Source organism: Leuciscus leuciscus (genome assembly GCF_965113295.1).
Source record: "Leuciscus leuciscus genome assembly, chromosome: 16".
In the NCBI taxonomy this organism is placed as follows: Eukaryota; Metazoa; Chordata; class Actinopteri; order Cypriniformes; family Leuciscidae; genus Leuciscus; species Leuciscus leuciscus.
In genome coordinates, this window is record NC_138740.1 from 14,475,929 (window position 1) to 14,487,271 (window position 11,343).

At 38.3% G+C, this 11,343-nt stretch overlaps 1 protein-coding gene and 1 long non-coding RNA gene across 3 annotated transcripts in view; one reads left to right on the forward strand and one right to left on the reverse strand.

The window, feature by feature from the left end:
• The window catches only part of LOC309477954 (SH3 domain-containing kinase-binding protein 1), a 6,579-nt gene extending 4,035 nt beyond the window's left edge, over positions 1-2,544 (reverse strand). The window contains exons 1-4 of one of the 2 annotated variants that reach the window (XM_082141481.1): positions 2,273-2,544; positions 2,117-2,148; positions 1,730-1,805; positions 1,396-1,490 (exon numbers count right to left, since the gene is read on the reverse strand). In XM_082141481.1, the coding sequence (XP_081997607.1) occupies positions 1,396-1,490; positions 1,730-1,760 (126 nt within the window). In that variant the 5' untranslated portion in view covers positions 1,761-1,805; positions 2,117-2,148; positions 2,273-2,544. Of the gene's footprint in view, positions 1-1,391; positions 1,491-1,729; positions 1,806-2,116; positions 2,149-2,272 lie in introns of those variants that run through there. The other variant, XM_082141482.1, reaches the window with a different exon arrangement.
• Positions 1-9,561, forward strand: part of LOC309478013 — an 11,592-nt gene extending 2,031 nt beyond the window's left edge. Inside the window, exons 2-3 of the long non-coding RNA XR_014198751.1 lie at positions 7,660-7,803; positions 8,496-9,561. This is a non-coding gene — a long non-coding RNA (uncharacterized lncRNA). The remainder of the gene's footprint in view (positions 1-7,659; positions 7,804-8,495) is intronic.
• Positions 9,562-11,343: the final 1,782 nt, after the last annotated feature.

Below are 11,343 nucleotides of genomic sequence, written 5' to 3' on the forward strand. Positions count from 1 at the left end.
GCGTTCGCAAAACCTTTGCGTTCCCCTGAGAAACTTTGTGTTCCCCCAATAAACTTTGCGTTCACTCGCAAGACCTTTGCGTTCCCCCAATAAACTTTGCATTCACTCGCAAGACCTTTGCGTTCCCCTGAGAAACTTTGCGTTCACTCGCAAACCTTTGCGTTCCCCCAATAAACTTTGCATTCACTCGCAAGACCTTTGCGTTCCCCTGAGAAACTTTGCGTTCCCTCGCAAAACCTTTGCGTTCCCCCAAGAAACTTTGCGTTCATTAGCAAAACCTTTGCGTTCCCCTGAGAAACTTTGTTCGCTTGCAAAAACTTTACGTTCACTCGCAAAACCTTTGCGTTCCCCCAAGAAACTTTGCGTTCCCTCGCAAAACCTTTGCGTTCCCCCAAGAAACTTTGTGTTCAGTAGCAAAACCTTCGCGTTCGCCCAAGAAACTTTGCGTTCAGTAGCAAAACCTTTGCGTTCCCCTGAGAAACATTGTGTTCGCTCGCAAAAACTTTACGTTCCCCCAAGAAACTTTGCGTTCACTTGCAAAACCTTTGCGTTCAGTAGCAAAACCTTTGCGTTCCCCCCAGAGAAACTTTGCGTTCACTCGCAAAACCTTTGCGTTCCCCCCAGAAACTTTGCGTTCACTCGCAAAACCTTTGCGTTCCCCCCAGAAACTTTGCATTCACTCGCAAAACCTTTGCATTCCCCAGATAAACTTTGCGTTCACTCGCAAAACCTTTGCGTTCCCCCCAGAAACTTTGCGTTCACTCGCAAAACCTTTGCGTTCCCCCCAGAAACTTTGCGTTCCCCCCAGAAACTTTGCGTTCACTCGCAAAACCTTTGAATTCCCCTGAGAAACTCTGCATCACTCGCAAAACCTTTGCGGTCCCCCGAGAAACTTTGGGTTCACTCGCAAGAAACATTGCATTCGCACCCAAAACCTTTGCGTCCCCCTGAGAAACTTTGGGTTCACTTTAAGGGGCCAAATATATGCCACTAAGGAAAAGGTGTGACTGTAGTCTAAGTGGAAGAGAGGGGGTCCGCCGAAGAATGTTGAATGCCTCAGGGGGTACGCCACTCTAAAAAGCTTGAGAACCACTGTTGTACACTTTCAGTCATTGCAATGTACTGAGTTGTACACTGAAAAGTTAAATATAACTCAAGGACATCCTGACACAGACTCTGTCTGTCAAAACGTGACAAACAATCTGTCTACACATTCCCAGGAGTGACAGTGAGTGAAATAATCTTACGTGGACCTCAAGAGGTTTGGTTGTCATTGGTAAATACACGCCTTTATGTAATGTTGACTTAATACTGATTATTTTCCCTATAATCTAACATTTTTAATAACTAAATTGCCATGGCTTGTTCATGCAATAATTTATTTCACTTACTGACATGGTTAACTGAAAGTGTGTTCTCCAGTCTGTTGTGTTCAGACAGAATACGCTGGTTCTCTAGAGTCGACACAATGGACTTGAAATCTTCAATATCTGTGATGAGGAGATGCAATGTGGAAAATAAATAAAAAAGGAGAAACATAAAATACAGTATACAATCTGATTTTAAGAGAAATCAAATTAATGCAAAAAATATATATAACAAGCACAATTTGGTGAAATACATGAAACATAATCTTATTTAAAGTTTAAAATGCATCTTAAATACACCAGGTCTCTTGTGTATTTGGTAGATGAATGAAGATAAAGGAACAAAGAAATAGATGTCTTACCAGCAGTTAGTGCAGCGTTGTAGTTGCCCATGGCAACATGAAAAGAAGGGGCTCATGGATCTGAGACGAAAACAAACTCCAAAAGCACAAACGAATAATAATTTAGATGTACAATATAAAACAATATTTCATTTAAGACTCATTTTAGTACCCATTGGGGCTTCAGTACATATCAGCATAGGCCCTATGCGTAATAGCTTTTGCAATTGCGATTCAAGTTTGTTTTTGTATATTAACCTTCTTGTCAGCACTGTGGTCACTACATGAATCTATATATAGTTCCTTCAAGTTCTCACACCAACTGCTCACTGTGTTGTAATTGTACACCATCATGACAGTGACTATTGTCGAGACTAAGTTTAGCCGAGGACAGAATATCTCACTCACCAGCCTGATCCGGCCCAAGAAATACAGACGATCTGGGAAAGAGAAATAAAGAAAGACATTCACATTATATTAAAGTAACCAATGCATCTAAAACTTATTGTAGTTCCAAAGTCCAACAAACACTGTGAGGTTAGAGGTTTGGCCCAGCAAACTCACCTGTCTCTGTATTGAAACAGTAACTTTCCAAACTAGATCTACAGCAATACTTCCAAAACTCTCATTTCTCCACACTCATCTTCTGTCTTTCACGATGATGGTGTTCTTCAGCTCTTCTGTATTGACACTGTGGCGTTTCTTCTCTTCCCAGGAGCCTGTTTGACTCCTAATACACTCTCCTTTTATGGAGCCCCCAAGACACCAATCAAACTTAGGACTGGAGTCATACACATGTCCCAAACACTTGTCTCTTGCATTTGTCCCTCAGATTCTTTCTCCATGCTGTAGAATAATAATAAAGTGAACCATTTAGATCAAAAAGGGCTGATGATAATTAACTTTAACTTAGTTTTGACTCATGTTTGTCTCTGATATTATCACTCTCACTGGCAATGCGTAATAAAGAATATTAAAATCCTTACAGTCCATTGTCTCTCTTCGAATGATGATGGGGGATTCTAGGATTGTCAATTTTATTTATTGACTAAATTACAAATGTTAGCTTATGCTCATTACCTATCTAGTGATGTATAATTAAATAATGGTTTGTATTTTTAAAAAACATCTATTGCATGTCATTATGTGTAGTGAGTTGGCTCACATGATTTATGTTTTGCACTTCAGAACTTCCGTTAAGGGAACATGGGCTGCATCCGAAATCACATACTCTCTTGAGTAGGTACTTATTTTGAACAAGTGATTACTCCAGAACCGGTAAAAAAGGATGTTCTATATGAATGTGTGTAGTATGAATGTAATCTGGACGTACTACATTTTCCATGTTGTCATTATCATGTGACCTAACAGCATCAGTTGCGTCGCTTCAGTACCATTCATGAATCCTCTCCTGTGGCCTCATGGGATGGTAAAGTGTCTATCGTATGCACACTTCAGAATCTCGCTGGGAAAAGAAGCCTAGGTCATCCGGGTACTTTTCTTTCGCCTACTCTTTTATGAGTAATGTGAATTTGGACATAGCCTACTTCTTTTGTCACGTACTGTTTTTCGTCTACTATATTACATTTACATTACATTTAGTAATTTAGCAGACGCCTTTATCCAAAGCGACTGACAAATGAGGAATACAGCAAGCGTCATCATGAAAAGGCAAACTACGCAAAAAGTGCTCAAAATACAAAGTTTCAGACATTGCTTAGAATAGCATAAGCCAGATAAGGGAGGGATTCAAGGAAAAAGAAAGATATAATATATATATATATATATATATATATATATATATATATATATATATTACTATATAGTAGGGAAGTATGCAATTTCAGATGCAGCTAGTGAGCTTAGATGCTCCTTGGTTTTCACAGTGCATTGTGGGACTTTTTAGGGAGCAAACATTTCAGTGCACTGATAGGATTTTGTGAGAGACAGCCCTTAAAATGGCTGACTCTCTGATCAGTGCCCTGACTACTGAACTAGGAAGCTGACTGAGACGCACCCTTAGTAGGCTAAGCAAAACAACTGCTCAGTCTAAACTTTTTTTGTCTTGATGTTTCTTGGTTCTTTTATCTCTGATACTCCTTTCTCTGGCTGAGGCTGAGCATCAAGACTATCTGGACTCTGCCTTTCACATTAGACACACCGGTGTGTCCCAATTCTCGTACACTATTCTATGACGTTTTGTAGTATAATTAGTGCGAGTAGTGCATGTTCACACAATCAGAGCTTTCAGACTCCAATATTAAATGACAAAATAACCTTATAAAATTCGCACATGGTTAAGTAGGCTAAAGTGCGTAATCTGGGACACAACTCATCTCATATTTTTGACAGTAACGTTATAAGAAAGCTTGGAAGACTTTTAGGCCCTGAAGTCCCAACATGAAACAGGCCAGTTCAATTTTAATTTGACAGAAGCAATGATGACAGATGAAAGAAATAGTCTAGTCTTTTGTAATATAAAAATTGTTGCTTGAAAACAACATAGCCTAATTCATTTTTGCAAAAGATCTATGGTCGTTAACTTACTCGTTATACTAGAAGCAAATCATTTTAAACCGGCTGTGTCGTCGCTGACACACACACCATAGAGACACACACCAACTAGCTGTATTCATTTTACCGTAACTCTTCAACCGTTCAAAACCATTCAAATTGCCCCTGACAGTAGACAACGTGCGCTTTCTGCAATATATGGCTTATTACGGTAATTTCATGCTCTCCGTCAGCAGCAAATGCCATGAAGCTTTCTGGCAGTCAGAGCGGGAAGCGATATTTTTTTTCCCAAGATGGTAGGGGAAGACTCATGAATATTCATTAGGGAAGTCATCCCTGATTGGTCTTAACCCCAGTGACGGGTAGGTTTAGGGGCGGGGTTAGGGAGGTCATAAGACCCCCAGTGACGGGTAGGTTTAGGGGTGGGGTAGGTCATCAGACCAATCAGGGATGACTTCCCTAATGAATATTCATGAGTCTTCCCCTACCATCCTGGGAAAAAAAAATATTGCGAGCGGCAAGGAAGGATTTGTAGAGATACGAAGCGCGGCAGGTTGTGTTTTGGATTGCATAAAATAATAAAAGAAACGAACATATACATGGCGAAAGAAGTGGTAGACAACAGAAGAGGGGATCGGGATGATTTTTAATGAAACTTGGGAGGCGATTGACCGTTACTCTTTCACGTATCTTAGCATGTGTGCGTGCCTGTATGCATTTGTGTATGAAAAAAAGTGTCCTAAATGAAAACTGTGCAACCCAATCATGTCACAAAAAAGACTTGTATATGTATTATAGTTTATTTTCAACTTTAAAGTGTTAGTTTCTTTCGTTCGTGATTTTTTCTTCTTTTTTCTAAATAAAATCAGTAAATTTATTCTCGTTTTTTAATTTATTTTTAATTTAAATTCTATTTACAAACTCACCACACACAGTAATGGTCAATAACTGTAATTTGTTGAAAGCTATTTATTTATTTTTCCTCTGAAAAAGATGACCCCTTGCACACGAAGATAGCACATTGTTTTAGAATTTTACAGTAAAAAAAATCTAAATATGTGAAAAACACCTATTTTAGCTTCAGGTTCTAAAGGGTTAAAACGAAGTGGAAATTAGATTATTACCATCATTAACTCTGTTATGTCTCTGCACAGAAATGGCAAGACTGGCTCATCAGTCTGGTATTTCTTCATGAATGGACAAAAATAGCGCCATGAAAAACTGAAGTTTGGCTAAGATCAGGGGATCTTTATTTGCTGCTTCAATGGTATCAAAAGAAGAGGTTCCAGGTTTGGAAGTTCTTTTCTACAGACTGCTTCCACATATTCTTTCAGCTCTGGCCATACCTCAATGGCTCTCTCTGCAACAGGCAGATTTTCTACCCATCTGTGTCCACAGAATGGGAGTGGAAAAAGAGATGAGCCAGTAAGTTTTGTATAATCTTCCCTTCTTGCATGGACATTGTGAAAAACAAAGTTTATTGCTCTCAGAAGTTTCTCAATATTCAATGTGGAAAAGCCAGTCTTGAATGAATTGTGTACCGTGTGCAGTCCACAGGTCCCAAACTAAATTAGCTGCCGACCTCCATGTAGTTTACCATGTTCTTGCTGGAGATTATTGAGGAACTTCACGTTGGGGCCATCCATACTAATGGAAATTAGATGTTTCAGGTCTAGTAGGTGCACTAGTATAGGTGCACACATTTCTGAGAACAGAAATAAATAAATGATGAGACACCAACAAAAAATGCTGAAAAGATGCTACAGACATGTTTGGTTATTGCAAATTTGCTTTAATTAAAATTAAATAAATAAAAAATAACCACCATCAACAAGAAATAGGAATCACTGAAGAATAGGGGTGCAATGGATCACAAGACTCGCGGTTCAGATAATACAGTTTGTGAGTCACGGATCAGATCATTCTTTTGGATCAGCGCAAAAACAACAACTTAGCTTTCCATTTATTACTTGGACAACACTTACAAAAAATTCAGCAAAAACAACTAGCCTAATTAATATAAATTTCAAACATTATTAAAGACAATAGCCTAAACAGTCAGTAATAATATAAGCACAAATACAAACTACTGAAGAAAAATGCAAAAAAAGAAAAGAAAAAGTGTTTCAAGGTTTGGAATGACATTATGATTAATTAACGACTCATTTTGGGTGAACTAACCCTGTTGAGTGCATTGTCCAAACTCCTAAAACTTTTTGGGCTACATATGGAGAGCAAGTTAGTCTGAGGAAACATTCTTAATTTAATGAATTTCTGATGCTCTGTGGCCAAACAGCAAATTATAAACCATTATAATGACAAAATGATTGATTAAAAATGTATAAACAATTGTATGGCAAAATGAAGGCTGCAATACTAAGGTTGTCCACTAGACAGGGGCATTGGACAAAAAGCCTAATCTTTTTCCTTCAGCTTCTAATCGAATCGCATAAATGCATGAACAAAAGAACAACTATACTTACTTTGAAATGGTGCAGTAGATCCTCACTCTATGAATGTCCCATGAACTGTGATCCCAGATAACGGGACTGGACACAACCAGCCTCCCAAAATCGAACATGGACATCTATAATAATAATAATAATAATAATTCGTTACATTTATATAGCGCTTTTTCTGAGACCTCAAAGCGCTTTACATAGAAGGGGGGAATCTCCTCAACCACCACCAATGTGCAGCATCCACTTGGATGATGCGACGGCAGCCATATTGCGCCAGAATGCCCACCACACACCAGCTTACTGGTGGAGAGGATCTAGTTGTTTATTTTTTGTTGAGTGGTTTAAACTCTCATCAAACATCAACACAAATGGTCCTGCATTGTTAACTGCAGTAATCAGTTGATTTTTTAAGTATGGGGCAAGTCCAAATTTTAAACTGTAGCTGGTTTTGTCCTTGCCACAAGAGAAAGATTTGACGAATTTCAGAATCAGGAAACATTGCCTGGAACAACTCAGTAACACCTTCATTGGACGCGCAGGAGTGGTGATGGACATAAGTGTTCAGACACCAGATTCCCATTGTCCCCAACAAGCTTTTTTGCAAACGCCGCAAAATCCTTCATCATTTTTACCACTAACGGGCTGCAACCATGTCTTAAAATTTTCATTTTCCAGCCACTTCGGCTGGAATTTGCACTTTCTCATTTTTCCTAGGTTCAGACCTGTCCACCTCTGTTCAAAATTTCTGGGGCATTTTAAATGGTTTTGATAGTGCAAACGGTTGAAGAGTTATGGTAAAATGAATACAGCTTGTTGGCATGTGTCTCAGCCGGTTTAAAAGGGTTAATGGCTATTTTTTGTTTTATGATGACTTTTGAAGTGGGTATACCACATTGAATAACTGTATTCATGTGTAGGATGGAATAACAAAGCTGGTTAACAGAATGCTAAATAATTTGTTTTTCCTTCTTGTAGAGTCTGATGAGACGTTTCATCCAAAGGGAGCTACTCCAAGACATCACTCCCTTTAAACTGATCAAACTTGACACTGATGACCAGAAGAACTGGGCCAGTGCAAGCCACACTGACATTGGATTGGGTGCTGACTCTGTCCTTAAGGTAATGCATTATTACTGTTTTATATGTATACACAAACTTCAAACTACACTGCATTCATGCCTGATATATTACTATATAACTAACATGATGTGTGCTATCCCTCCTTGATAGGCTCTTCAGAGCAAATCAAGCAACAGAGTAGGTGACCTCACTATCCTCGAATTTAGAAGGGACTGCATAATGTGCCTCTCCATTAAGAAAATGCAAGAAAAGAGCCCTTTGAAATACCCCACTGTCAGACAGATAGCATGCTTAGACCCCTCCATCATGAGCAGAGACCCAAAATGGTGCAAGGGAAAGATTAAGTCTCTAGTTCAAAGATTTCTGCAGGACATGCTGTTGACAGGAGGAGTTTCAGCTGGTAGGATAGGAATATTATAGGAAAATAAAGGTTACACACAGCACAGTATGCATAAGCTGTGTTCTCAGTACTTTGATCTTAAGAACATTTTGAAGATTAGTTTAAGTTTGTTTTTAAATGTACTTGCCTAAAAAGAGTATGATATGGGCTTAAACAGTAAATATTTAGATGTTACATATTTTTGTTACATATAATTAGATATTACATAGTCTTCCTTTCATGTTCAAACTCAGATTAAACAAATACATTTACATCAATATCCAGTACCAGGTATATAAATAACCATCCATTCAAATTGATGTGATTTAATTTTTGTGTTTGTCCATTGCAGGTGATATTGTTGCGCAACAGTTTGACAGCTTTCTCTGTCTGCATGGCAAAAGTGAGGAGTTCCTTAGGAGGAGCAACGACTTTATACTTTCCTTCACCAAACTCTCAACGCGTCTTATCCTGAGCTTCGGAGTTTCCTTCAACGCCTCCTGCTGTTATCTCATCATGGGCAAGCTACGTAGGAAGTAGAGACATGCAACATAAAAGAAGAAACTGTTGAGGCCCAGAGACTTGTCTGTGACCAGTACGTGCTTAAGGGGGGGGGTTCTCTAGTGTCCCTCACAAAGGAATACTGGCTTCTGTAGCCTCAGCCAGGACCATATACAGGATCTACCTTGATGAGGAGAGGAAGAAGAGAGGGGGCTAAAGAGAAAAGCTTTGGAAGATGAGCTGGAAGAACTGAAAAAGTAAAGGGGGGTGTTGACGGTGGTGTGCGCCAGCCTTCAGAAGGACGCCGATCAACTATCTGAGCAGGCCGAAAACAAATCTAACATGCTCATGGCTGAAATGATTACAAAATCTAATACTCTAAGGAGGAGATTTAAGGAAAAGTGCAATGAATTGAAAAATGTTGAGTCTGAGTTGGAACTAAAATATACTGAATTAAGGCACATGCCTTAATTAACTTATTTACACAGTAAATTACTGTGGAATTTCTATAGCTCTTGCATACATGTATGTACTTTGAATACATTAAGTTAAGAGTTTAAAAAGTTGAGCATATTGAAGAGCTGTTTTTGTGATGATAATTATAAATACAATAATTCTCTTTTTGAACTCCAAGTTGGCAGTGAGCTTACATTTTGTTATAATTGCACATTTTTGTTTTCGGTTACAGTTACTGGTTTGTTGTTTTGCACACTCTTTTACAAAAGCAAGCTTTTTGAATAATTGTGGCCCTCAACTTAGTAGAGTGCCTGCTAATTTTGAAATATCTCCAAATAAATTGACATTTTAAGCCATTTCTAATTCAGTTCAGAGTGATATAGTTTCATCATTGCATTATCGTCAAACTGAATGGTTGCAATTCAGAATTTGGGACATGTCTATTTAAAAAAATAAAAATATATAATAATAATAATAATGATAATAATTATATTATATATATATATATATATATATATATATATATATATATATATATATATATATAATATCCGTGGTGAGTCATGGGTCATGTATGGCATTAACATTTTTAAAAATGGCATTAAAAAGGCATTAAATTTGCCTGCTATACATGCATGCATTTGTGTGTGCGTGTATGAAAAAGGGTCCTAAATGAAAAATGTGCAACCCAATGTCATAAAAAAGACGTGTATATATGTATTATAGTTAATTTGTCAACTTTAAAGTGTTTGTTTCTTTTGTTCGTGATTTTTCTGGGGGGGGTTTTCTAAATAAAAACCAGTAAATTTATTATTTTAGTCTATTTAAATTCTATTTACAAACTCACCACACACAGTAATGGTCAATAACTGTAATTTGTTGAAAGCTATTTTTTTCTGAAAAAGATGACACCTTGCACATTAAGATAGCACATTGTTTTAGAATTTTACAGTAAAAAAAAAATCTAAATATGTGGAAAAATACCTATTTTAGCTTCAAGTTCTAAAGGGTTAATAGGTTGAAAAAGGTTTCTAAAGTACTTCTTCCTGCCTCAATGTATTTATGCTCATGGGTAGCCTAAATGGGTTCCATTCAGACCTTAACATTAAGTATTTTACTGTTATATGTCAACAAGATTCAACAAGACATTTTCGTTTGGCTATACCCAATGTTTAGATCTGTTGTGGTATTTATGCAAATTAGCACGTATACGTAATTCGATTATGCACCGTTTGTCCATGTTAACACACGATTTCAAAAAACTTGTAATACATTTTTTATTTGTCTTGATGTAAGTAATCAACTCAGTAATTTTCATGGTGATATCCAAAGGTAAATTGTTTTACCCTATTCACCACAATAGGCTATATTTGGGTCTTTTTCGAAACTTTCCAGGGATTCTTCTGGGCTTTTTTCCCTTTTTTTACTCAGGACATTTGAGGATACAAAATCAGTTGAGTTTGCTTCTGTTGCAATTTGTTCAAGGACGGTTGACCCCCATTTTGGCTTAAAATGCCAACGACGATGGTCATTGTCATGTTTTAAACGCTTTGTTTACTTTTAAATATTGTAGGCTACGCAACGCATGGAACATTTTGTGTTGTGACGTCATGACACGACGTCACGACACGACGTCACGACACGACGTCACGAGCAGTGCATTGCTCACATTCTCAGATTTTAACGGACTTGGCTAGCTAGCACTTCGCTCGCAGACGATTTTTTTACGAACTACAACTCAGGAATATTAACTTGCTGCTCCTCAAGGGCTTCACTTAACGCGTGACTCACGACTACAATGGAGAGAGAAAAAAACAGAAAGGCGCTCCAGACGAATCAGTCCAGGGGTCAGACGAACTTCACGAAGGGTCTGCGACCGCTTCAGGGGTCCAGCAACAAAAAGAAGAAGAAAACGGTGAAAGTAACACTTCCTCCTCCTCCTCCTCCGCCTCCACCGACCAAACTGCCGGAAAAAAAACTGCCAACCAAGCCGAAAATTAACTGGCCAATCGCTCCTGATGGCTACATCCCCAACTCCGTAATCAGGAGTTTGGCACCGTTTCCTTCACGCATGGGCGCACTGCCACCAGTGAAAGAGGAGAAGTAACTTACGAAAATACAGCGGAGAAGGAGAAGAAACTCAGAAAAAATGTGCCCCAGAGATATATAGGTTGCTGCCTAGGGGACATGAGATGTCCCAGAAAATTGCCTTCTGGAGGAGAGTTCAAAAACGAGGAGGATTT